The sequence below is a fragment of the Cyprinus carpio genome, chromosome A4 (genome assembly GCF_018340385.1).
Source record: "Cyprinus carpio isolate SPL01 chromosome A4, ASM1834038v1, whole genome shotgun sequence".
In the NCBI taxonomy this organism is placed as follows: Eukaryota; Metazoa; Chordata; class Actinopteri; order Cypriniformes; family Cyprinidae; genus Cyprinus; species Cyprinus carpio.
In genome coordinates this window covers 8,093,480-8,121,309 of record NC_056575.1, presented here as the reverse complement: position 1 = coordinate 8,121,309, position 27,830 = coordinate 8,093,480, and the positions used below count along the sequence as shown (strand labels likewise).

Below are 27,830 nucleotides of genomic sequence, written 5' to 3'. Positions count from 1 at the left end.
TATTCATATTTTCAGCTTTATATTCTGCTTAAAAAAAAAAAAATAAGAGGGACATTTAAAATGTTTTTTATGTTTTATTTCTTCCATCTGACTTGAATTTCCTGACTGCAGTCTCATTTCTGTTTTCTAAAAAAGTAAATGATGCATCCATAGTGAATGTCAATTATTTAATGAATTTTAACAAAGCAGGAACTGTCCCAAATTCCCAATAATAAACGTTTCCATTCAGTGAGCAACCTTTAGAAATTTAATAATGAAAATCTTATGTCGAAGGGTTTTCCATCTTTCATATTGCACTTATTTATATCTATCTTTATATTTTTTATTTAGACATAGCCTATTACAATGATAGCCTATAATATCTAATAGTAGCCTACACAAAGTCAAGTGTTGAAAAAATATTTACATTTAAAATATAATTAGTTTTTTGTTTTTAGCTTTTACATCTTTGTTTTTTAGATGCAGAGATCGTTTACTGCTCAGTTGTATTAATACATTTAGATGCAAAATACATTACTTGGATACATTTGAATACAAAAATGAGAAGAAAAAACAAAACAAATACTTTTCTGTTATTTTACATAGTACACTGCACGAGACAGAGCAGTCGCGCAAGTGTTTCGTCACTAGTCGCCTTAAATCCCTCCCTTTTCGCCCGTTTCCTAGCAATCGTGCCCCCCCTGCCCACTCCTGATTGGCTACAACTTCAGATTTCCACCATATTCAAAATCCGTCCGATCCGTTGAATATCGCGAACTTCCCCCTTTCAATCCACCCCCCAAAATAACTCATTTTAATCGTATTACGTTTTGTATACACCGTCTACAGTAGCGCATTCCAGGTCCACATTTCCAAATGGAGGAAACCGACGGATCTCCCGCGCCGGTGGCAGAGCCGGTGAACGACAGACCGAGGAGGAACAAGAGGAAGTCTTCGGTGGCGGATCTCGACGGATCCCCAGAACGCAATTTCAAACGGTCAGGAAGATCATATCACACACTTCCTATTTGTCGTTGTTGTTCTTTATTATTATTTTATAGCTAGCACTATTGTGGTCCTCGCATCCCTGTGTAACCCGTAGCCAAATATCCCACTCTTTTTGCAGTGGAGCGAACTGCACTTTGATCTGGTAATAAAAATGTATTAGTTGATTGATTTAAGCTGTTTTATCTATATATTATAAACCACATCTAATGAGTTATTCTGTAGCATGCATCTAAACGGGTGAGTACGGATGTATGAGTTTGGTGTTTTTTCAAAGTGAGAAAAACTTCCGCAATATGTCGACTTATGAAAACAAAGCATGACAAGCAGAGGAGTTTGTTATTACTGCAACGTTTAATCCCACCACACGATGGCGCTGGTTTCACACTAAATGAGAGCGGCGTTCATAACATGAAAAAAGTTCAGCTCATAGCTCCAACACACCTGCTTCAGATGTGCACTCAGTGATTTAATTATATTCGAAGACATTGATTTTGATTTTCAAATCCTCTTTCATCGTTTTAATTAAGGTTAGAATGAATGAATGGCTGGATGGATGACTGTCACAGTCAAGTCTTGGTGTATAGCCATTTCCCCAATATTATACTAAGAGGACATCTGATAATGTGTCCAAGGTACCACATATAAATAGACCATGCCAAATATATACAAGATATTTCGCATAAACCCAGAGAAAGAAGCCAGAGAGCATCAAATGCGCTTTTATCGCTGGCTAAAATAACAACAGTTTATTTTGGCAGAGGGTCTGGTTTTCTTTCTCTCATGCCAAGCCTTCTGTCTTATTGGAGCACCGGGAAATGTGACCCCAAATAACAAAAATGGCATGGAAAATTTATTTTTACATTTTGTGGAAAATTTGAGTGCTGCTTGCCACTATGATGCAAAGGTATTGCTATGTGGACACTATGATATTCTAAATGTTTTCAGAGTGTTGCTATGCAGTTGCCAGGGTGGTTGTTTGGGTGTTGCGAGGCTGTTGCTTCATGGCCGAAGTCAAAAAGAGCCCTTTCCTAGATATTAATAATATTTATTTAAACAGTTATACTTCCTGAAAGCCATAGCTGCGGACCAGTTTATAATAATTATTAACTGCTCCGCAGCTATGGCTTTTAGGAAGTATAACTGTGTTTAAATAAATTCTTACCCGAGCACCACACACAATACACATCTACAGCACCAACCTGACAGTGACGTCACCCTGTAAATAGACAAAGTAGAATCATACGCAATGTTCACAAGGAAGCGTTCAGACACAAAGAGTACTCTGAATTGGATATCTTTCAAGGGAACGCTTTATAGAGAGTAATAGTACGCAGTTACTCTAATGAAAGACTGGGGGATTTGTTTCACCTGATTTATCATCCATAAGGTCAAAGGTCATCGCTTAAATGTAATAGCATCTCTTTACAAGAAGCTGCATGATTTGTTCTTTTATTAAGTTTTTCAATTCTGATTTTGGCATCAAATGGTTATAAAAAAGTGGTTTATTGTTTTTTTCTTTTATTAAGTTTTTCAATTCTAATTTTGTTTTATACATATATATAATATATATTGTAAATCCATATATATATATACACACACATATACATATATATATATATACATACACACACACACACATATATCGTTGAATGAAATTAAAGCTCAAAGAAATGTCACCCAGCCCTAGTTGATTAAAGCAGTAAAGGCCCATTCACATCAAGCATTCTAAATATAATAATATCAACAAGGATGGTTTTTAAAATTGTTCTAAATTTTAAAGAATAGCACAGTACACACCACAAATATAATATGAGAAACTTGAAGTAATTCAAAGCATTTTTTTTTTTCATTTGATGAACGATAAAAGCGCTAACAGCCATTTAGAATCCATCTTGCTTTAAAGTGCTTGAGCATTTAAATTGGCAGATGACATAACTGCAACTTGCACTCATAATAAATAGAACGTTAACGTCCCTTAGTGTGGACTCTAATCTATTTATCTTTATAGTTCTTGGTCTAAGTGGGCCGTAATACTTGCCTTTTATGAACTATGAGCGAAAAAAAAAAAAAAGCTTGTGACTTGAACAGCCCACCATAGGTTTTGACGTAGTGTTGTGTCACGGAAAAGCAAAATAGACTTTTATTAAATGGCTTGTTTTGTCCAGTAATCCCCAAGGATTTATTCGACAATAACCCATTTAATATCATACGCACTGAAAACCAGATACAGTTCAGATAAGAGCACAACGTCACCGCTTTGCTCATAGCAGGACGTCATAGGTGTTTAAGGCAACCGTTATCCAATTTCAGATTATCTATTCTCCGTGCCGTTTTGACACTCAAGCCCTTTGCATGGCCTTCTACAGGTTCCTATATATGATGTCTCATATTTGACAGTGGAGACCACAACAAAGAGAGCTTTTGAAGCCGCTGTGGAGTGATATGGATGAGTAAGTGACATATCATTCCTCCAAGGCCTCTCCTTTGTTTGCTACGTAAAGCACGGTGAAACCAAACCTACTTATCTTAACCTGAGTCCCCTTCAATGTTTTCCCACCTTAACGTCAGAGGGATTGCGTTCTCAGTGACTGAAGAAAATGAAAACACACCTGAAACAAACATTGACCGTCCCCTTAAACACTAAATATCGGATTGTCTAGTACATTGTGACTACTTAGGACGTCCAAAATTCAGAATACGGTACACAAAGTACAATTGCGTTTATATGAATTTCCACACATCAAAATGACCAGCGCAACTATGACGTCAACCTGCGAACACAAAGTAGCATCTTGCATGTTCCCACACTTGTATCGGATCAGCTGACACTCGACGGTGGTAACAGTGATGTAATGTCCTGTGGAGCTCTAAGAACAGGGCAGGCCTCATTCTTGGTCTATTTGTGTAGTCTGTTACATTGCCCGTGAGAGACTGGTGTTTGTGTTGATGTAACCATCACAGGGTGTGTGTGCTATTTGGTCCATATTTGCCATGCCGATGTCCAGCGTTTCAGACAACACCTCGGCATTCCAGACATGTTTTGGAAGCAATACACACTCACAGAATCCCTGCTCAGTTCTTGAAGCTCCCAAATAGCACCCATTTAGGATGCTTCTCTTATCTGATACACCTGTTTCAGGCATTGGAGTGTTTGATATTGAGCTGATGAGTGGATTCGGGTGTGTTTGATTATTGCTGAGGGCCTTCAGGCTTGGGAAAAGCTGCTGTAGGAATTTTACATAATATGGTCAGGGGTTTGTTTTATTCTGCCTTAAGGTCATTACCACAATCATTTAGTTCATATTTTTTCCTTTTAACAAGACGGTTGGTTTGTATTCACGCATGCTGTCCGGTCTAAAATAGTATGACGGATTAGAATGAGTATATCTAAATAGTAAGTTATAAATACTACACCACCATTCAAAAGTTTGAATTTAGTGATTTTTTTTTTTTTAAGTAAATTAATACCTTCATTCAGCCAAAGTGCATAAAATTGCTCAAAGGTGACAGAAAAGTCATTACATTTTAAAAGTATTAAAATAGAAAACAGTTATTTAAAATTAAAATATTTTACAATATTACTTTTTAATAATTATTAGACTATTACTGCCTACAACAACGGCAGAGTTGTTGTGATGCTGTCATTGGAAGATTTTCTGTTGAAGGAAAGGGGCCAGAAAAGCTTCCAAATCTAATATTTTTTCTATTATGAATTTTAAGGTAATGAAATTAGCTAATGTTTACATACAAACACAAACAGTGTGTGACAAGAGGTTGTATGGTGTTTTATTCAGTGACAGCATGTCCCAATATTGGAGCGCTACTCCCAGTCATCTGTTAAGTACATTATGTATTGGCCCAGTCATAACCAGGTTTGTTTTTATCTGTATAAAATAAATATGCTGTCTACTTGTCGTAACTATGGCCTATTCCTCAGCAGGGCAGCATGGAACGGAGGACACTCCATCATGCTATTGGCAGCGTCACTTGTCCTACATTTTTAGGCACCTGTTGTCTTTAGCAGTCGAGACCACCCACAGTAGTCTTTTTCTAGTGGACACTGATATAGAGTCTGTACTCCGTTAACACACTCGCACCCTCTGTCTAGTCAGATACAATCGCACACAGCATCACCCAGCTTCTCAATATTCTGCTCATTGCATCACTGTATTTTTACATTGCATTGCTATTTAGAAACATCCAACTGAACCCCCTACGGCTTCAGACATTTTTCAGTTGTAAAATGCCTTAGTTAAATGAGTCACATTTGAACAAGTCTTTCTGAGAACCAGCTTCTCACTTCCCTGAAACATTCTTTCTCTGTAGGATTATTTTACTGTAATTACCTGTTCTCTCATACACACATACAGTCTTAAATTAGTCTGACATCTGCACTCATTTCCAAGAAATAATAGACAACTGATGGAAAGAGAGAGAGATGGGAGATGAACCACATCAGACTGAATTAGAGAAATTTGCCCAAACATACAAGTGCCCACACCTCTGCCAGACCCTAAGGTAGATGGCAACCAGAGAATAAATGTGTCTTCATTTTGTTTTCCACAGTTTTAGTGATGATTCAATGTGATGAAATTTGCTTTAAATATAAACCCAGACTCATCCTCATGCATTCAGGACTGCTTTCACCGCTAATAAATGTGTGCAATATTAAATATTTCTGATTTAAACATATATATATTTAATAATTTATAACTTTATTCTGATTGGTCAATAACGCCATCCTGGTGTCAAATATTTCTGAAAAATGACTGCTAAACTGGTAGTGTTTCCCTATGCAAAATATCCTTTCAAAGTATTGAGTTGAAAATTCCAATATGTATGTATTTTATTTACACTACCGTTCAAAAGTTTGGAGTCAGTACAGTTTTTTTTTAAAGAAAGTAATACTTTTATTTAGCAATGACACATTAAATTGATCAACAGTGACAGTAAAGACTTATTTTATCACTGTTTCCAGAGAAATACTGGGCAGCACAACTGTTCTCATCAAGAACCAAATCAGCATATTAGAATGAATTCTGAAGGATCATGTGACACTAAGACTGGAGTAACGACTGCTGAAGATTCAGCTGTCATCAGAGATGAATTACATTAACATATACAGTACAGTATTAAAACAGAAAACTGTTATTTTAAGGTGTATTAGTATTCTACAATATAACTTTTTACTTTATTTCTGATCAAATAAATGTAAACTTGGTGAGCGTAAGAGACTTTTCAAAAAACTAAATCTTTTGATCAGTAGTGTATTTATTTGGCCAGTAGCCATATGATAGTGTATGTAATATATTGTTGAAAATAATTTTCCTTCATTACATCAGCAAACAAAAATGATTTCAGAGTGATTTGAGAGGCAGAGAACAACATTTGCTGACATACGCTTCAGGGTAATTCATTTAGTCTGTGCAGTGTTGCTAAAATGAACGATCCGATGGCAATACCACATAACTCTGTTAATGATGATTTAATCCTAGTTCTGTAGATGATCTTAATATTTTTTAAAGGCTTTTTATAAGAGATTTGGTGAGGCTGTCCCATTACAGTGGCTGAAAAAAGAAGCAGCTCTTCTCAAAAAGGAACCCTGGGTAAACATGACCTCGCTGAGGCAGTTGTCACCAGTCCCCAAATAAGAGCTCAGCCAACAATGAGGGGCAGTGCATTTGTGAGTAAAAGAGGACATGATGGATAGAGACTAAAGGAAAGGGCACGTGGCTAAAAGACAGCAGAAACTGAGTGTCTTGGTGCAAGTTAGAGAGATCGGGGCTAAGTGACGCTCTCTCTGTATCGGTTCTGCAGACCATGATGCAGTGTCACGGGAGACAGAGCAACACCAGGCTTGGTGTGTGGTACGTACAGGATGTGTCTTTACATTAACGGGCTCTTCTTGTGGACACACTGACATTGTTGGGTTATGGACATACTAATGGTTCTACAAGGTTTGGCTGCACAGTCTACATTACTGCACAACCAGAGGTCTGGTTGAATGCTTTGTATTTGTCTGGGTTTCTGTATGAAGATGGGATTACATGTTTTTTTTTTTTGTTTAGTTTCGTTTTATTCGAATGGCTTTAGAAATAGAATTGTTTTGAGAATCTTATGTTGTGTTTTTCTTGCTGTAGGCCGTCTTTGAGACGAGGAAGTTCTTTTATCTTCCTGACACCTGGACCTCAGTGGGACTTCACGCTGGTGAGTAGCTAATGACATCCATATGACTCTTTCAAGCATACAAAACACCCGGTAGCTCTGTTTCTAGCCACCTTGCTGTCCTCTGTCAATATAGGCAGCTAGCTACTAAGGTAGCATGGTAAGTGTCATTGAATAAGTGATTTGAAACACAGTCTTCACAGCAACTCTCCATTAAATCAAAAGACAGATTTGAATCCTGGTTGGTAGGATTCTGAAAGTAGAGTTTGACATTAGCATGTTGCTGTGATAACATCACTATAATTATTATGCAAACACATATTAGCTGTAGGAGGTATAGCATAACCTACACTCTTCAGTTTGCACACTATTTGGAGGACAACATTGGGCAGGATGTAAGAACTTTTAAAAAATAAAATGCTGAAAAATGCTGTCTTTTTTTTTTTTTTTTTTTTTTTTTTAAATCGGCCTAATCAAGGATGTAATAAACCGAAATATCTGAATAATTATTAGTTTCAACCAGAATTAGCTGAAACAATACATTTTAATTAAATTGGATTAAATTTACCAATACTTTATCAATACTTTGATACTGAACTAACTACTAGCTAGGATTTTTCTTGATTTGGCCACAGTCTTTTATAACTCATTGCAGGACATTCTAGTGTTGCCTTCTCAGAAGATTGCTGAACAGAATCTTTTTAGGCGATTCTGTTTAACTATATTACTGTTTTTAATTAATTCCTTTTCCTTATATTTATAAAGCACTTTACAACTGCACCTGCAGACCAAAGTGCTGTAGAATCAACATACAATACATAAACACACACACACAAAAAAAAATACACACCAACTAGCCCAGCTCCTTGAAGGCCAGTGACAAGAAGTAATTTTTAACCCCAGCTTTAATGGTGTTCATTGATGTAATCTCCCTAATATCAATTAATGCCACAAGGAAATTAGACTGTTCTATTCACTTTCACATTACTCCCTGTAAGCGGGACCAAAATTTTAATATAAAAAATTGGACACACAACAGGTCACCTTTGTATATTAAATTACGTGAATGCTGTAGCCTCATTAATGGTGCTTTGCTACGTTTCACCAGTTTTCATGCCTCAGAAACTCTAATACTACACCCATAAGGTCATTTTTGTTAAAACCTTCCATCCTTTTCCTTTGCGCAAGTTGGCAAGCATACTTTTCCCTTGCCCTTTATGAACATTTTGGCAGAAAAAGTTTTCCACTCAACCAGCACATTGTTGCCAACTGATGACATGTCAATCCTCTCATGGCATCGTATGCCTCTGGTTCAGCTGATGCACAAATTGCCTCCCAATTCCCCAAGCATCTCTCTCCTCCCACACATTTCCACCAAACTATCTAAAGTCCTTATTTCCACTGAATCAGTTAAGCAGTAAATGCAAGCTAGTTTGTGATAGAAAACGAGAGAATAGAGTCCGATTAGAGCATTCCAAAGTTTATGAAGGCCAAGCAAAATGCAATCCATCTCTCATCTGTAAGAAAACTGGAAAGGCTTGAGAGACGACGGACCACTTTATCCCTTGCCAGAATGTTCCTTTGATATGTAATTTATTTTTTCATGAATACACACACATTAGCTAATCTAGCAGGCACATGTGCCTCATTAGGCTTCCAGCCCGAGCACCATTATCTCACCTTCAAAACCCTGCTGAGATGAGAGATTATTCATCTCTCTTATTCCTTCTCAGACTCCTGGAACATGAAAGCATAAAATCTTTGTCTTTAATGTGGAAGTAGTTCTTCCGGTTAAGACTGTCTGCATAGCTGCAGGGTGAACAAGGTTATGCAACAACAGATGGATTATGCAAGAAGTGGCCTGCAGACCTCTGTGATTTAATTTTGACAGCTTGTTGTGCCAACATGCGAAGACGATTTGAAAAAAATCAGTCTCAGACATGTTCAGACATCTGGTTTCATTGTCTTCTAATATGTAAATTTTTGTTGGATAATTTGAAGGTTTTTGTTATGTCATTAAGGCTGGTTTCACACTGGGAGCAGGAGCGTCGCGTGAGCAGCGCTGAAGCCATGGTTTTGGCACAGAGTCTATTTTTGCTGTGCCCCTCATGCTCTATTAAAGTGACAACACTTTTCATGGACAGAATAAATATGGTTTTAAACAAAAAGTGCTAAAACTGCACAGAATAAGTTTTAACAAGAATTGTATGTCAGAAAAGAAAATGTAGAGTCAGTTTAATTATTTTTTTAATTATTCAGTTTAGGTTAAAGTATGGTGTATTCATTTTTTGTTGTTGTTTACCATTTACATGCAATTCCCTGTGTTAAAGGGGTCATATGATGCGATTTAAAAATTTTCCTTTCTCTTCCTTTTTCCTTTCTCTGTGACAAGCTCTTGTTGCATAAAGAAGATCTGTAAAGTTGCAAAGACTAAAGTCTTCAATCCAAAGAGATATTCTTTATAAAAGTTAAGACTTGTCCATGCCCTCCTAAAACGGCTCGTTCTAACACGACCCCAACATGTCGACGTCACGATGTGGGAAGATTTGCATAACACCACCCAAATGTTCATGCAAAGAAAGAAGGCGTAACTTTTATTATCGCTGTTGCCGCCGCCATGTTGTGGAGACGCTGTGTTTCCTTGTGAAAGTAAAACTACTATGTTTGGTCTTCCAAAAGAGGACACAACTAGAAATCAGTGGTTAAGTTGTATTTACAACACTGTTCCAGAACCAAAATATTCAGATGTGTGCTGCACATTTTATGGAGGATGAGGACTGTTTCCTGAACCAGTAGCCTACAATGCGTCTGTGGCACAAAGGCTGTTTCTATAAAGTTGGGCAGTTCCTACTTTGCAAGGACATATTGTGCTTTTGACTCACAGCCTGTAAGTAACGTTACGTTTTTTTTAATATTTAAATCATGTCGATGATTCAAACATGAGTTTTGAGCAGTGTAGAGTAGGCTTGTTGTTTCTCTGATTACAAATGCAGACATGTTTTATGTTTACACGGCACGATACACAACGCAACGTGTAAAAAGACAGTATAAGTCATTTTAATCAGTAATTATGTCCCCATTGGATGCAACAAATGCCTTGTTTGTAATGGGTTTTATTGGTTTTGTCTCGTCTAGTGATGTCCGGATTGCAAACGAATCTTTCTATTTAACCAGATCTTCTTAGTGAACCGGTCGAACCAGTTAACCAAATCGAACTGAATTGTTTAAAACGGTTCGCATCTCCAGTACGCACTAATCCACAAATTACATAAGTTATTCGGTTTATAAACGTGCCTGACACTCCCTCTGACGCGAAATAAACCAATATCCCGAGTTATTCAGTTACTCCTAACAGTACATTGACTGAACTGCTAAAAGAATACCGAGGATGGGATGTGCACGAGCAGAGCAGCTGGACTGAGTCTCGTCCTGCTGGGAGACGGCATCACAGTTTGTTAAGGGGCGTAACATTTCCGTCACACGTTTGAGGCATTCGGCCAATCAGGATAAACCTTGCTTTCTCAGAACGATGAGCTTTGTAAAAATCGGAGAAACAATAATGCATAAACACATTCCATTACATCAAATACACCAAATTATACGTCATGTGACCCCTTTAACGTGCAAATCCCCATGTTAACAAACTTTCAAGACTTTAAAACTTTCAAGTTTATAACCGACCAACTTCTAAAAACAAATTTATAGTTGTCTTTGTAAAAAATATGTAGCTTTGGAGCCACTGCTGTGACTCAGCTCAAGCTTGTGGTGTGAAACAGGTGCAAGTAATTCAATTAAGTATTAAAGGATCAGTTCACTTCCAGAATAAAAATTCTGATAATTTTCTCATCCCCATGTCATCCAAGATGTTCATGTCTTTCTAGGATTCCAGGATTTTTCTCCATATAATGGACTTCAATGGAGGCCAATGGGTTGAAGGTCCAAACTGCACTTTCAATGTTTAAATTTTAACCCGACATGACCTTTCCAACGTGATTACGTAATGTGTGAATTTGTGGATGCGTATCAAAGAGCTAGTGCAAGACTTGCATTTGGGGTTAAAAAGTATATACATTTTAATTTTTTTTTAGAAAATGACTGATTGTTTCGCTGAATAAGACCCAGTTCCTCATCTGGGATTGTGTAGAACCCTTTGAAACTGCAATTTGGACCTTCAACCCGTTGGCCACCATTTAAGTCATTTCCAGTAAGAAAAATCCTGGAAATGTTTTCCTCAAAAACCTTAATTTCTTTGTGACTGAAAACAAAAGGATATTCTATTAAAAGGATAAGGATTATTGAACTAATCCTTTGGGCCTAACCTTGTTCTTATAAAAATGATTTGTTGTTTTGCTTCTGTAGCTTCTGTATTACTGTTACAATGTGAGTCAGACTGATTGCAGAAGACAGGAAGCAGCTTGAGACTAGTGAACATTCTACTTTCATTTTATTTTAAATAAAAACTGTGCCATTAAGTCTTTTTTGTAACATTGACATGCTTTCGAGCTCACGAGAATACCTGAACAATTAGTAGACTGAGGAGTGTTTGGGAAACCCGTTTGGAAAATTGTTCAAATTCTGTGTTTCAAATTCTAACTTTAAAGATTTCATTTTCTTCTCTGAAGCAACTTTTTTCAGCTCCTTTCTACCAAACACCATGAGTCCACTGTTCATATCCAGTCAGTCTGATTGGAAGTCTGCTTGTTCTCTAATTGAATATCCAGTTTTACTTGGAAAAGTCACATTACAGAAGATAAATGGGTTGCAAACACCATTTCATGTTATCCATTTTTTTTTTTTTTTTTTTTTTTTTTTTTTTTTGCCTTTTAGACTTTTCCCCCTCATTGCTTGGTAATCAGTGCTCTTTCTTTAACAGATGGGCTTCATGCATATAAATTTTTGTCCAGATCTTTCAAAATCACAGTATGCAAACCACATGTCTTGGCCATCATGTGCACAAACTCTTCATCCTAGATCTTTCTGACCCCTGCAATATGCATTGTGTCCAAAAAAACATGACTTTGAGCTTGTTGTAATAATCTCATGTTTTCAGTGCCAGCAGCTGTTTGGTCTCATAAATTCTTTGCAGTAACATCCATTTATGGTTTGTCCATCAGGAACATGCAGTTTGGAGCCAAAATACACGGCCTGTCTATCACTTTGATCTTTTCTCTGTTGCTCTCAGTTTTCTTTCTTATTTTGAAGCTTTAGTTTTATTCTTTTGAGTGATTTTTTTTCTTTCCTATGTTGACCTAATTTTTAATTTTACATAAATTTTTATCAAAATACACTAGCAATATCGGTGCCACTTGTAATCTTACAGACCATTAGCCTTTCTCCACCCTCGGATAACACACAAAAGCAACCACTTCTTTGCGTTATCCATTAAAAAATTCAAAACCAAACACCATGAGTAACCTGTGATTCACTCAGTAGCTCAGCTTGTGATTGGCCAGCAATCATTACTGTCAACTAAAACCCTCCAATCAAGGTCTTGATTAATTCTCTCCCATTGTCTGTGAATGGGGATTTGCTAAATGATAGCTTGTCATTTATTGTTTTAGTGTGTTTGCCAACTTGTTTGCCATGAATGGGTATGATGTTAAATTAGCCTTATCTACACATTGCTTCAGTGGAACTTGAGGTGAGCTTGCTATAGGGTGTTTGGTTTTGATCACATGACTTTACAAATTGCTTTCACCTTATAGGAAAACAAAGAGCTCATCAAGACATTACTTCTGTTAGCGACAGCAACATCATGAATAGGAGTTTTTCAATTGATACTGGTCTTATAAAGAAAACCTTAATCGACTTACAAACTATCCCTGTTTGGGAAATGTTGGGGACAATGTAGATTATGGGCACATTTGGGTTAAAACTACTACATGTTTTTAAATATGTAGCCTCAATCTGGATGAATAGTCAAGATTTACTAGCATTCAGAAACCTCCCATTTGAGTTGTGGGTTTAATAATGATACTTTGTCTATTACATGCAAAGTAATTAATTACTATTACATTATTATTATTAAATAAAATACAAAATGTGGTTTCATGCAGAAAAAAACATGCAGATTCCATGTAGGCCTAGTTATATGGAGGGGCTGATGTCTTCTTGGGAGTTTCATTAAGCTATAACTCTGCTACCAACTAAACTGTCTTGAATGGCCTGTATTGAGCGATTTTGTAAAGTGGTTTTGGGAAAAGTCCGGGAAAAACAGCATTAGGACAATAACAGAGCAGGCCTCTCGGTGGCCACCGCAGTATTGCAAAAAATATTTATAACCTCTTCACACACTGCACACACTCCACAGGTAGAATTTTCACTAGCCAGATGCCCCACCAGCCCCCGACTATACACACACACAGGTGCTAAAAGGCATCAAGGATAATGATGTCCTTCCTGACTCTTGCTGGACCTCCTTAGGAGCTATAGTAACCCATAATAATGCCAGCTTTTGAGGTAGCACTTTGTATATTCTTCAGGAAACTAAAGGAAAAGTGTAGAAGTTGACAAAAGAATGCCTTCCCCTCTCAGAGCCAGAAAGTTTTTATATTCTTTGTAAATCTCCCCTTTTAGTTTAAATGTTTATTGTGCAACAGATTCTTATAGGCTGTTTTCTTTTTGCAGAAACGCAAGCGCAGAGAGAAGGACGATGCAGATGCAGTCAGTCTATGCAGCTTTGACTTCAAGGTAAGAAAACTAGCAAAACAACATGGGTTTTGCAAGGGCAGATTTGGCACAGCAGATTTATCGAAAAACACAAATCAAGAGGTCTTGCTTTTAAAATTACTCCCTGAAGTCAGTCTGTCCTCAGCATGTCTCAAAACAACAAAGTCCCATGATAACACCACCATGAAAGACCTAACTAAAAAAAAAGCCTCCCTCTGCCATATTTGTCAGCAAAATCAAAGCCATTTTAAGCAAGAATCCTAGATGAAATCACTTGTTTGTGGCAGAAATCAAAGCCTTTTAACCTTGAACTAGAGGAATTTAATCGTAGAAAATCTTTTCACTGATAATCTGAATGATCATTTCTCTCAAACCCGTAAACTTTCCATGATTACTGTCAGCAATTATCCTCATTTTAGTAAGGACTTAATTAAGATGCGCTGATGTGTAAACTAAAGTTGTGTAATTTGACTCCGCACTGATCTTGACTCCTCTCCGTTTTATTTTCATACTTTTCTCCATCTGAAAGGAAACAGTTGACTTATTAATACACATCTATAGCAACCCAGTGTTTTTTACAGTTTAGTAGGAGGTCCCACAGAGCACACCCAGATCTTCTGTACTTTGACAGACAGGAGAACAATATAACTGAAATGACTTTCATCAGTCTTGCGCCTGCAAGATGAGAGAGCTCTGATTCACCAGAGCCTTCATGCCTTAAGGAATGGAAAAAAGCTGAAGGTTATTACACAAACAACAACTCATAACAAAATGCCCAGCATTGGCAAATCCATTTTTTAGTATAATATTACTAGAATAGATTATAAATCATCAGATAGATCAACTAAAGAAAAAAGTCCCAGGAATGAATTGAGGAATGAGGCCTCAGTTCCTTCTATTCACATCTTTCAAATGTTTCAGTCACTTGTTCATTCTGACCCAGACTATTTTAGAATGAAACTTGTTTCGCTAGACAGTCCATTAAACAAATGTTCCCCGACTCCCCTTTCCCACAGCACACCTTTGAGATTAGGGAAGGTGGGGTTTTGTACAATCGCCTGTCCTGCAGGTACAATCTTTAATTCAGTCTGCACTCCCCCTCAGGGCCTTGTTCTGATGAGTTTACATTGTCATCCTGAGACTGATTAATCCAGCCGCCGAATTTGCACAAATTAAGAAGTGTCATAATGTTGTCTTTAAATGGTCACAGTTAAAGGTCTTACTCCATGACTGACTAATTTAACTTGCGTAGCTTGAGGTCTGATCAGATTGCGATATATTGTTTAAGTCTGTGAGAATGGGAAGGAAAGAGGCTGTACGCGTGTGGGATGTGTCCTGACTCTGTTTTGTGTCTGGACCGAGGGGTGTGTTATTAGTTACCTGCTCTGTTTGGTGGCAACCACCTCTGTTGAGGGTGCATTGACTCAATTGTAGTTAAATGTACTTGAGGTAAAGATGTATGTGATTTTTATCTGTTTTTCAGTTGTGTTTCAGTTTCATTTTCTGTATTTATAAGAGGATGTTGCAAGTGACTGTCAGGAACTGAGATGGATTATTATAGAGATGTGCCTTAAAATGAAAAACCATGTCATTTCCTCGGCCGAAATAAATTTAACTATCCCGAATTTAGAAGAAAAAAAAAATTCTCAGAACATCAGTCAAAAACATTTTCAAAATACAGATATCAAGGAAGGAATTTTATTTTACTATTTACATGTTTTTTTTTTAATTTTTTATTTTTATTCAAATGTATGGCCTTTCAGTGTTTCCCACAGCCTTGCACTCTATTTGTGGCAGCACTCCCCCACCCCCATACATAAATATGCAGATTATTTTTCTACCAGCCGGAGGCGCTATTAGAAAAGGAGAGACAGGCCCTGTCCCAAATGGCGAACTTCGTGTGGACATTTTTGTCTCGTGGACTTAAATTGCGCATGCTCGCCGAGTCTACGAGTCCGTAGGCTGTCCCATTCAGCATTTTAATGCTCTGAAGTGTGCTCAGCAGTGCCCCCTTTGTACCTTTGAAGCGGTCTTCCGCGAAGCCATCGTTGAATAATATGATCACATTGATTCATTAAATAAATAGTGAACGCAAATATATGATTTCTCTGCATGGCAAGCCATCTCGCAAACACAATGGTAAAAACAACAACATAAAAACGACAACAAAAATAGGCAGCATATTCCCCGAACCTGCAGTTCCTGTCAAAAAACAACCAGACCGTTATTTCCGGCGCGACGATCGAGTCTGTCCCAAAAATACCTCTCAATGCGCCCTCGTGGACTCGCGCCAAGGGCCCTATAGGTCTGCACTACATGACGTCACCAAAGTGTGGACTCTGAGGAAGTCCACAAGTCCGGAGTGTGCCATTTGGGACAGGGCAATAGAGGTTTCTCCGGTAACGGCTGTATACAAAGCAGCGCTGAGCTGATTTATCGGGCATTACTCGCAAGATGGAATGAAAATGACATCGAAAATTTTCTGAAAACGGTTTTTGATTTTGTTACTTGTAGTGCTCATGTTTATTCAACGAAGTCAAAGCCTTTTGGGAAATCTATTTGTGGCAGTCAGTTTTGATATTGGGGCGGCCCGCCACAAAAAAAAAAAAAAAATCAATGTATGGGAAACCCTGCCTTTTATGACCCTTTTTATGACCTGCATAAACAATTTATGAGTGGGGTAGGGAATGTGTGGTAACATTAAACCATAAAAGGACATTTACAGTTCAGAGACAGGTTTTCCTAAACAAAAATGATAAACATCACATTTCTGCTGTATATAAATATTAATTATTATATTAAAATTTAAAACAAAAATCTTACTGTCTTAATAGTTTTGATTTTTGAGCCCGTGTTATACTTTCCATATGAGCAATCCAGACGTGTACATGGACAGCGCGGACTACTTGTATTTATACTACCGAAAGTGTATGCTCATGGTCTGCTCCACAACAAACATGTGAACAAACAATTGCCCAAAAATTATTGCACATCTGGCTGTCTTTATATCGACGGATTGTACAGGTTTGAGTAGCAACGGGCTTCTTCACACAGCCTACGCATGTGCAATTAGTGCTTTTGAGGCCTACTTATCGTACTTGTCCACACGGTCACAAAAAATAGGAGGCACGCGGATGTCCGCGCACACTCTCCGATGACTTTTTTACATCACATTTACAACTGTACGTGTTTGCTGCATGAAAACATGGTCAATTTTCGCATTGGTCTGAACAAAAACAGAAAACGGACTTTTTGAAAATGCAAATTCATTTCTTGCAACTAGGTTACACTTTTAGAGCGGCAGAAATAGTGGTTTCTCCGGTAACTAGGGTTGTGTGGCAATTTTCCCACCGGTTAATCAATGTGTGATAGCACCGGTAATACCAGTACCACCGCAGGGCAGGGGCATTCCCTCTTTCCTCTCTTTCACTTTTAAATAGCTTGTAAAAGTTGCGTGCGCATTTTACTTTCACTTTCAAATCGGCGTAAAGCAATTGTTTTTAGTTTGTTTGAATTTTCCCTCTTTTCCTTGCTTTCCTTTGCTTTTAAATAGCTTAATTCCGTTCATTAGCGGCAATTAGGCATCAAATGCTTGAATGCAACAACAAAATACAATGTCAAACTCACTTTAGCCTATATAAAACTGCCACTTTTCCACTGGGGCTGGAGCTGGTGCTCTGCAAAGGGTGGACATATTTAATTGTTGTCATTAATTTACCTGAACTCCGACAGCTTTTAAAAATAGCGTCGTTCAAACTGCGTTCTGTAGTGGAAGCTCTGCCTACTGAAATCATATGTTGTCTTGTTCAAGACCAGCAAGGTTTTGGGGTCAGTGCAGAACCAGGATTTTTTATCCCAGTTGGGCTCCAGCTCTGGTACAGTTCCCGGTAGAAAAGCAGTATGAGCATATGATTTTTGTGCTATATTCCAAGTCTTCAGAACCCATATGATAGCTTTTAAATCAACTACTTTCTTCAAAATGTCTTATTTTCGTTCCACAGAAGAAATTTATACAGGTTTGGAATGCCATGCTGGTGTGGAATTTTTACATTTACATGATGGGTTTCATATTTACATTTTGTAAGAATCGTGGAGGAAAAAGACAGATAAGATCCCAAACAGAAGATGAATGAATGGCGGATGGGTCATGAAGCAATTGATAGAGTGATTCCAGAGAAAAACAGTTGGTGTTCCTGTGTTGGTGTACACCTGCATACTCAGACGTCACATGCTACTACAGCCTATTTCCAGTACACGCTTGTCTTGTAGCCACACCTTTGTTAAGGTGCATGAATACTTGGTACCTTGTGAAACACGGTTTCCTATAACACTGATGAGAAACAGAACACTTTCAAAGAACTTGGACAGAAGAGATCATCTAGAGAGTATTATTGTAAGGCAGTGATCCTCAAATCTGGCTCGGGAGATCCACTTTCCTGCCGAGTTTAGCTCCAACCCTAATCAAACAAACCTACCTGTGATTTTCTAATGACCCTGAAGACACTGATTAGCAAACTCAGGTGTGTTTGATTAGGGTTAGAGCTAAACTCTGCAGGAAAGTGGATCTCGCGAGCCAGATTTGAGGATCACTGTCGTAAGGTGTTCTTTATGTTGATAATCAAAGTCTGTACAAGTATAGATGATGCGTCCTGGAACATCCAGTCACAAAGAATTAAAATTTGAAATGCCATCAGTCATCTGGTCTAAAGTACCATTGAATTATCCACCAGGGGGCAGCACCACAATCCACTGCACACCTTCCACTCACTGCCTATTCAGCAGAGGTTTATCAGATTGTAGCAAGTTAGCACATATTTTCTCTTTAGGCAAGCTCACACACGGCCCGCATGAAGTGAGTCACTCTTGTGTGATGGTGTTTTTCACTGAAGTAGGAGTGCTGTGTTTGTGCTTCACACCCAGATGTCCAGCTGTCATGTGTGTCGAGGTGTTAGCCCGCAGGGGGTGCAGGCTGAGCTCTCATGCAATATGGCTGCCACACCTCTCGTCAAAACACGCCAAGAACAGTATGAAAGTGTCTCCATATGGGATAAGTAAAGAAGGGAACCCTGTTATTTGATTTGTATCTCAGTTTTGAGCAATGCATATTCTTTTTTTGTTGTTGTTTTTTGTGCACAACCATTATGTGCCGAGTGGCCACATGATTAAAGCCACTAACTGCTGCTAAATCAGCTATGAATTGCTTCCACCAACATCTAATATACTTATGGCAAAGATGGGTCAAAAAAGTATTATTAAAATCATATACTTTTGTTTAATTTCTTCCGTTTTTTTTTTTTTTTTTTTTTTTTTTGAGATTTATATTTAATCATTAGCACTTTTATCCAAAGTGACTTAGAAATGAGGAATACAAATGATTTATCATAAGGAGGAAATAACATGTGTTGGCAATACAATTTCAGACGTTGTCCAGAATAGTGCAATTTATTACACAGTGTATCTGAAAATAAGTTATATGTAATCTATATTTGTAGATCTGAATCTTATTTATAATACACACACACACACACACACACACACAACTGTAAACTGTAGTTGTGAAAATATGTAGTATAATGTTTTTAAATAATAGCATAACATGTAAACTGAATGCAGCCTTATTAGCAAATAACCCTGCTTCCGTTTGACCGTCCACTGAGAAGTGGAAGATGTCTTGATCTAAACACACTAATGCATGTCCTGTTTCACACTCTTGTATTGACACAGGAGGGAGAGCTTAGAGTCTGCACATCGTTCATCTCCATTTGCTTAGCACGCACCCCAATCCTTTCACACTTTTTAACACAAATCATTCCTAAAACACGCTGACGCATTATGCTAGTCCTTTGCGCAGCTGAAGAAGTTAATACCTCTGCTGACAGTGTGGGAAGGTAGCAGTAAAAGATTTGGGTCTGTAGTGAACATCCCCTTAAGTGGCTTTTTGGTCACCCAAATGTGAAGGTCAATGGCTTTGCTGTTTTGTGTACACTGAGAAAAATAGAGAAAATCAGCTTTTGTTAAGCAGGATTTGTTCATGGCATGGTCTGGGTCAGTTTCTGGTTCGGACCAGTGAAACTTTTGGATTTATCACACCTCCCCACACACCTCCATTATGCAGACAGCCACCAGTGCACTGAGGCTCCCTCAGCCCTGATTGATATTGTAATTGATCACCCCCAGCCCTCCCATGCTGATGAGTGGGTGATAACGACTCAGTTCTTCAAATATGCCTGTACTTTACACCCTTCATGCAACTCAAAGACATACATAAACCAATCCACATTGCAAATAGAAACAGACTTGCTTTCACTCACCACAAAGCTGGACAGTTCTCCATTTTATCTGAAAACTTTTACTGTAAACTGGGGAATATGGGAGGTTTGGTTGGTTGGTTAGATTAAAACCTTAATTTAAAAATGTTGGACCTTAAAACAAAGTTTTGGAGACAAAAAATGAGTTTATAAAAATTAAAATGATTATTTAATAAACAAGATTTTACATAAGGTTTAGAAACTCTCCAGCTTTATGCACCGTGAAATGTTTTGATAATACATTTCTGATTTGGTAATATCTAGTAGACACAATTTTGCTTTGTTGACTTGAGGTTGCAGAGATAGGCAGGTTTTCTCAGACTTTGTTTCTTCAGATTCTTTTACATATCCCCTCCTCTGCCATTGGTGAGTTTACACACTGACTCCGCCCCCTTTCAAAACTCTCTGTATATGAGCACTCCCTACCCCTCACATCCCTAGAACAAAGTTAGAGCTTGTTAGAGCACACACACCAAGAGTGTGTTTAGAAGTTCGAAAGCTCCGCTCAGGCGGACAATCGCGAGTTGGGGGGAAGGTGAAGATTTCAGACCCCTTATGTTAAATCACATATTTATTTAAGAATCACTTGTGGATTACTGCAGACCCTTGGAAATAACAGAAACCAACCAGTGGATTTTATTGAAAGAAATGGTGGCTTACGATGAACCTTGTGTGGTACCTATCAAACGGACTTTACAGAAGATAGACTACCAGTACCAGACTTACAAAGAACTAGAGGTGAGACCCAAAGGCGATTAATCACAAATTCTGTCCTTTTGTTTCTTTTGCTCCTTGTCTTGCTTGATAAAAACGTTTGAGTTCCCTTCACCTACTTTATCAGCCAAGTCAGAACCTTGCCCTGTTGTTATCTCGTTCACACACTTGCCTTTAAAGGAGTAAGGCACAGGTGTGTTTCTCAAGGGTGTGAGACTTGAGTGAGTGATCGGCAAATCAACAAGGCTAAAGGCTTCTCACCTATAGTCATCGAGGTTACTGGTTTACATTTTAACTTTTTTTGAAATGGTCTTTGTCAGTTTGTCATTGTGGTGGCTAAATGTGCCTATACAGGAAGTTTAAAGCCTGTGTTGGTTTGCTGTACAACTGAGCAAAAGATTTGCAGGTATATTAATGGTTTGAGGGACCCCTTGGGGGTTATTTTTTTTTTTGGTTTTTATAGGTGTGAGAGCGTGCTGAGATGGAGAACATTCCAGCTGTCTGAAAGCAATCACAGCCCATAGCTCAGGTGTGCTTGAGCCCTGTTCTTAGTATTTAGAAATGCATTTAAGACCCAGAAAGAGGCTTTTATTTCACTTCTCTTCAGCGGGCTGCTGTTCCTATTTGCGGTTTCAACTCTGATTCGGAAGTGGCCACAGAAATGTTTTAGTTGTCGGGAAGGCTAAAGCAGAAGTAGCAAATTATGAATGAATCAGGAGATTTTTAAGAAGTTGTGGCTCAAGGCTCAGGGACAGTTCAACTACAATTTGGTTCTCCTCGTTCATTTTTTTTAAAATCACAAATTTTTGTTTGACTCCCAGGTATTTGCATGGCTTGCCAGTAAGAATTTAATTTAATGTCCATCATATGGATTTTGAGGAAAGAACAGTTAAAATACCATAGACTTCTCCTGTTTAGGTACAGCTAATAATAACAAAATATTAAATGCACCTTTAAAATAAAATCTTTTGCATGTTTAGAATAATTAAAAAAAAAAAAAAAAAAAGACTTATTTTACTCAGTTTTCCTTTATTTTTGGAGGTCATTCCTAATGGAAAGTTTTATCAGATTTAGGCAACTTCTATTAACATTTTTGTCCACAAAATATAGTTAAGCAAACACACACACACACACACATTTCAGCAGTAGTCTAAACATTGGTTCCTGTGGGGGAGGCTTCTCCCTGCTATGTTCTCCCAATTCAACTCTCCCAGGGGGTCCCTAAGACTCAGCACAACCAGAAATAGCCACACTATCAGTCTATCTGTCTGCCTACATGTTGCTCTTTCCACTAGATAATCTATAATTTCAAAAAAGGGAGAGAGAGAGAGAGAGAGCAGGAGTGTTTATTATTGCAGGGTTTCCCTAAACAGCAGGAAGAGTGCAATGGGCAGCAACAACACTGTGATTATTTGCTTAGAGACAGTGATGGCTCACACAGGTACTGCTGTGCTCATTTGAAATAAATTTTTAGCCAGACTGCTTCCTGTGAGGTTAGTCTCCCCAAAATCTTGTGTTTTTGACCACCGGTAGAGAAGGTTCAGATGTGGTCTTCATGTTTACTTGCATATGTTACAGCAAAGGAAGGGTGGGCAGGCGGATCTGGGTGGCCAAGTCCAGTTGGGCTTGGGCCACAGTTGCAGTTCCTGCTAAAATGAGTTTGTAGATCTGCTCGGCAGCTGTGTCCGCTGGTCAGTGAAATGGTTCCTTGGTTTTGCTTTGCCAAGATGAGAACAACAAATCCTTTTTTATATACTTTCAGCAGCTGGAAAACCATCCAGCATTGGAAAATCTATTGAAATGTGCATTTTTTAAAAGTGCAAGCACATAGTGCTTTTTGTTCCCACTATTTGAAAGACGCAAACACTTTTTTGATGACAAAGCTCACATTGTTCCAGGAATGCTAGGAGAATTTTTCAGTCAGATTTCTAGAGTGTAGGATCAATGTCTCAGATCTCATTTGCTTTGATTTTTCCCCCCATCTCAGGTCTGTTGAAGTTGGCTGGAGGCCCAGTCAGTATGGATATAGGGTTTGAGATTGCTCACCTCCCCCTCTTCCAGGGGGTTCAGGTGTGCCTGTCTCTCTCACGCAAGGGCTAGAGGGCCTGCCTCAACACGAAGCCATAAACAGATCTAAATGGAGGAAAGGAGGGAGAGCAGCAGGGTAGAGGGGAGTAGAGTGCACCTTGTTTAAAGACCTGGGTCAAATCTGTAACTCCCCGTGGTGGTCCATCTGACTCACATAAATACACACAACGAACAGCTCTTAAACTTCTCCTTGAGAGAGCAAATTCATCTCTGTTAAGTGAACAACCACCCTTATCAGGGGGGCTGTTTGCTATAGTTAGGCTATGATGTCGAGTGTGTGTGGGTCATCAGAGTGGGACAGCTGACTGGAGTCTCCTACATTCCAGTCATGCCTCTTGAAACCTGGGTCTCCAGGGTCGCAGTCATAGAGAGCTCTTTGTTCATGTTTGTATGTAAAATATATATTATATATATTTATTTATTGCTGAGGGGGTCAATCTCACATGACTGGCATAACAGCTGCTCACTCCAGAGGCTGGAGCTTCCGCCTAGCTGTCTGTCACCCAGGAAACACCAATCATCCTGACCTCCGGTTGACCCCTTTACACCCGCAACAGTGGAGTGTGTATACAGTGACTCTTACGATAGCCTCTGCTTACATGAAGCAGCAACTTGTGCTCTATTCTTGATTTTAGCCTTCTCGTGTTGGCAGTTGTGCAGTTAATGAATCTGTTGTGGTCAGTAGTGGGTGATTAAGTTTTAACATCTATTTCCATCCTTGTGTTTCATAGGAACCCTGTACTAAGCGTGTGCGGCCTCTCGGCCGAGTGACCTCGCTGGCGAACCTCATCTCTCCCGTGAAGAATGGGGCCGTCCGTCGCTTCGGCCAGACCCTCCAGGCCTCATTTCGGGGTGACGGGCGGTCTCCGAGCGTGCCCCAGCAGAAACCCTGCAGCAAGGCCGCGGCTCCCACGCCACCCAAGCGACGCAACAGCACGCTCTGGTCCGAGACCCTGGACGTCCATCAGAAAGGAACCTTTTCCACCAAAGAGATTAAGAGACAAGAGGTGAGTACAGTCGGAGCTATGGAATCCAGACAGCACTGAGAAACCCAGACTATTAAATCCACTTTCAGTCCCCCTGCCAGACACTACTGAATCAGGCCTGTGTGACTTATTAAACCTAAAGGGCTTGGGGCTTGGAAAGAGCCCTGTTCTTCCTCTCACTCTGTTTTTATTCTGCCTCGCTCTACCTCTCTCCGTCTGGCTGTGTTTTTTTGCCATGTGTTCTTGGCACACAGTGGAATGGAGCAGAGAGAGTCCGGCTCAGAGTCAGACGTACAGTGCTAACACAGACTGGCCAGTCTGACACACAAAGCCTCCACGTCTCATTCACAGCTAGAACTAGTAATCAGACATTTCAGCAAACTGTGAGCCCCTCAAATATTTCCCACCAAAGAGAGGAATCAGACAGCTTTGTAGGGGCTTGACTAAAAATACCCAAACAATTTTCTTGGTTGTCAATGTGATCATTTTGTCTTTCCAGGCTATTTTTGAACTGTCTCGAGGTGAACAGGACCTGATTGAAGACCTGAAATTAGCCAGAAAGGTTTGTCCATTTCAAATTTTTTTGCTAGAACATTCAAAACAAACAGACTGAAAAAGCTCTTGGCTGTGCTTTGAGTCAGATACGTTGGCTCGCTTCCCTCCTCCATTTATAGCCAAAAATGTCTCTCTGTAAAATTAGACGCTGCTGTTATTTACTCATTTTCTCATTTTGTGTGTCCAGGCTTACCATGACCCAATGCTAAAACTTTCTATCATGTCCGAGGAGGAGTTGACAGCCATCTTTGGAGACTTGGATGCTTATATTCCTCTTCATGAAGGTGAATATTGTACACAACATCTTATTTATTTTATTATGTATGATGACAAGTAGTGCTAACTTATTCTTTACCCAATCAGATCTTCTCGCTCAGTTGGCGATGGCTACAGGCCCAGATGGCACAGTGGGACAGATCGGCAAGATTGTTGTGGACTGGGTAAATATCTATTCTCTTTATAGTCTTTTCATTATTATGAAAGACACATTAGCTGGTGAGCATCGTTAGACTGTTAAGACTAACTCTCGCTTTCCCCCACAGCTGCCAAGGTTAAATGCGTACAGGGAATATTGCAGTAACCAGCTGGCCGCCAAAGCCTTGCTTGATCAGAAGAAACAGGACCCAAGAGTTCAGGACTTCCTACAGCGCTGCCTTGAGTCACCTTTCAGCAGGAAACTAGACTTGTGGAGCTTCTTAGACATCCCTCGTTCACGACTGGTCAAATACCCCCTTCTTCTGAAAGAGATTTTAAGACACACACCACCAGATCACCCAGACACAGGAAGCCTTGAGCAGGCGGTAAGTTACGAACACAGATCTAGCAACTGTAGACTTTCAACTGGAGTCGTTTAGGTGACATTTGGTGTTAATGCTGCTTTTGTTCCTTGTCTCCAGATAAGCATCATTCAGGCCGTGTTGGCTGACATAAACATGAAGAAAGGAGAGTCCGAGTGTCAATACTATATCGATAAGCTGGAATATTTGGATGACAGACAGAAAGACCCTCACATAGAGCAGTGCAAGAGCCTGCTTTGCCATGGGGAACTTCGCAACAAAAGTGGCACGGTGAGTTTTTGTCTTCCATACTCACACACCCATAACAGCCCGAACCGAAGGGGAGAAAATTACTTCTGTCTATTAATCTTTGGAAAAATAAACACAAAAGCAACCATATTCCAAATAAGGCCATTAGAGGGAAGGAATTAGCTCCCTTTGTCTCTCAGACACATGACATAATGACAGGGGAATTGTTGAGAGCGCCAGGAGAGAAACTGTGAATACTTGCAAATCAGTCCAACGTTCAAACAAAATGTCAATAACCTGATCTCTCTTTTTCCTTTGACCTCTTTTTAGAAGTTGCATGTGTTCCTCTTTACGGAGGTTCTGGTCTTGACCCGGCCTGTGATGCGGAATGATCGGCATTGTTTCCAGGTGTACCGCCAGCCAATCCCAGTGCAGGATCTCATATTGGAAGACCTGCAGGACGGAGACGTCCGCATGGGCGGCTCATTCCGAGGGGCTTTTAGTAATGGCGATAAAGGTAAGGTTGACAACTCTCAACGTCAAGCTGATCACACATTTTCCTTTAGTCATTTTTTTGTTTCCTTTTGCTCATTGGAATATCTTTTTTTTTCCCCCCTTTAGCCAAGAACATCTTCCGGGTACGCTTCCAGGACCCATCTCAGGGCCAGTCCCATACACTGCAGGTCAATGACGTCTTCCACAAGCAGCAATGGCTCAACTGCCTCCGCACTGCCATGTCGACCCAGAAAGATTCGCCACTCCATGAGAACGAATCCTTGTCCACCCCTGCAAGTAATGACGTTTGCACCAAACGGCGCTCGTCTTCTGTCTCCGCCATCAATCATATGGAAGAGACAGATGAGAACTGTCCACGAGCCGCGGCTTCCGTCCCTTCTTCCCCCAGCTCCGAGGAGCCCCCGAGTCCCACACCCTCTGCAACCTCCACCCTCTCCTCGTCCTCTTCATCATCTTCGATTTCCGCCCCCTTCCAGCCCCACAAATCCAAAAAGGACAAGCGTTCAATCTGTTCATTGGGTAAGAGGAAGGAGACCATGGTGTAAAGACTGAGCTATTCCAGGGTGCACATGGTGCAGAGGACTTGTATTTATATGTGTGTATGGACTGTGTGTTTCTACAGCAGTGTTTTTGTGTAACTGTCCACAATGGCAGCTATTATTACCAATCCATCCCCCCAAAACCCTCCCAGGTCCATGTGGGCCGCACCAGTACCAGAAAGACAGTATTTGTGAGGCGACTGTGTGGATCTCAAGGGATTGAAGACACATCCCGCACACTTTTAATCACCATGCTGATTTGTGTGAAAGCGCAAGATCACACATATAGTCTTGTTTACTGTTAGTTTGGTAATACTTTGTTTTATTTTATTAATATTGATTTTTTTTGTGATTTAAAGTTTTACTTTTTTTTAAAAACATTCTCAATAAGATATTTACTGTAGCTCTTTTTTGTTTTTATTAAAAGCACTGTGTTTAGCTTTTAGAAGGGAAGATACCCACTGAGAAAAAAATATGAAATATCCAAAGCAATGAATACTTTGTAAAAGTCTGATTCTTAGCCCTACTGGAAGGCAAGTCTTACAAGTACATTCCCATAAAACAGATGCTTTATCAGCTCCATTTTATATTTAAATCAGATGGTTTCATTTTTATCAAGACAAAATGATATGTTTTGTAGCAATATGATTTTAAACTGTCCAAATGGAAAATTTGCTATTTTGTTAATGCAAAAAAATCTAACCTGAGCCGTATGTTTTCCACCCCTGAAAATGATGGATGAATATTTCAATGTAGCATCTTGCATGGAGCTTTACTTGTCGAGTCCTGCCTGTATTATCATGAGGGCCCAGTGCATGTACATGCTTGTCAAAGCACAAAGTTGATGTAGAAATGGACAGTTGGGTAGAAGAAAAGTTGAATGTTAAATGAGGGCTTGAGAAATGATGATGTGAGATTTAGAAGGAACTTTGGAATAGAGTTGGATACAACTAGATGGACTTGATGATTGGCGCTACAATTAGCAACCATTCATTGACATTGGTTTGCTGTTATTTTTTATTTTCGTAGTGTCTTCATAAAGTAGAAAGGTTTGATACACTGGTTTAAAAGCCAAGGTGTCGTTTTGAGAAGGAAAATGAAAGTATTTTTAGGAGAAATTAGAAGGTTAAAGTATGTTATGAGTACTGTAAATGTTTGTAAATTAGAAGAAAGGATGTACATTATTGAGAAGGACTGCGGTGGCCTGTATGTACAGTATGTGGTGTAAAAATCAACTATTAAAAGAACAATAAAGGTCTGTGTAAGATTTGCATCTGA

The 27,830-nt window shown here is 39.2% G+C and overlaps 1 protein-coding gene across 2 annotated transcripts; it reads left to right on the top strand.

Moving 5' to 3' along the window:
* The first annotated feature begins 720 nt into the window (after positions 1–720).
* On the top strand, positions 721–27,830 carry LOC109089148 (neuroepithelial cell-transforming gene 1 protein-like). 2 transcript variants are annotated; one of them, XM_042748996.1, is made up of 11 exons: positions 721–977; positions 7,128–7,194; positions 13,780–13,842; positions 23,663–23,938; positions 24,417–24,479; positions 24,660–24,756; positions 24,836–24,912; positions 25,015–25,272; positions 25,369–25,539; positions 25,828–26,014; positions 26,119–27,830. In XM_042748996.1, the coding sequence occupies exons 1-11, from the start codon at positions 856–858 to the stop codon at positions 26,556–26,558; spliced, it is 1,821 nt and encodes a 606-aa protein (XP_042604930.1). In that variant the 5' UTR covers positions 721–855; the 3' UTR covers positions 26,559–27,830. The 2 variants fall into 2 exon arrangements, with proteins under 2 accessions (XP_042604930.1, XP_042604939.1); XM_042749005.1 differs by lacking the exons at positions 721–977; positions 7,128–7,194; positions 13,780–13,842 and adding an exon at positions 20,558–20,867.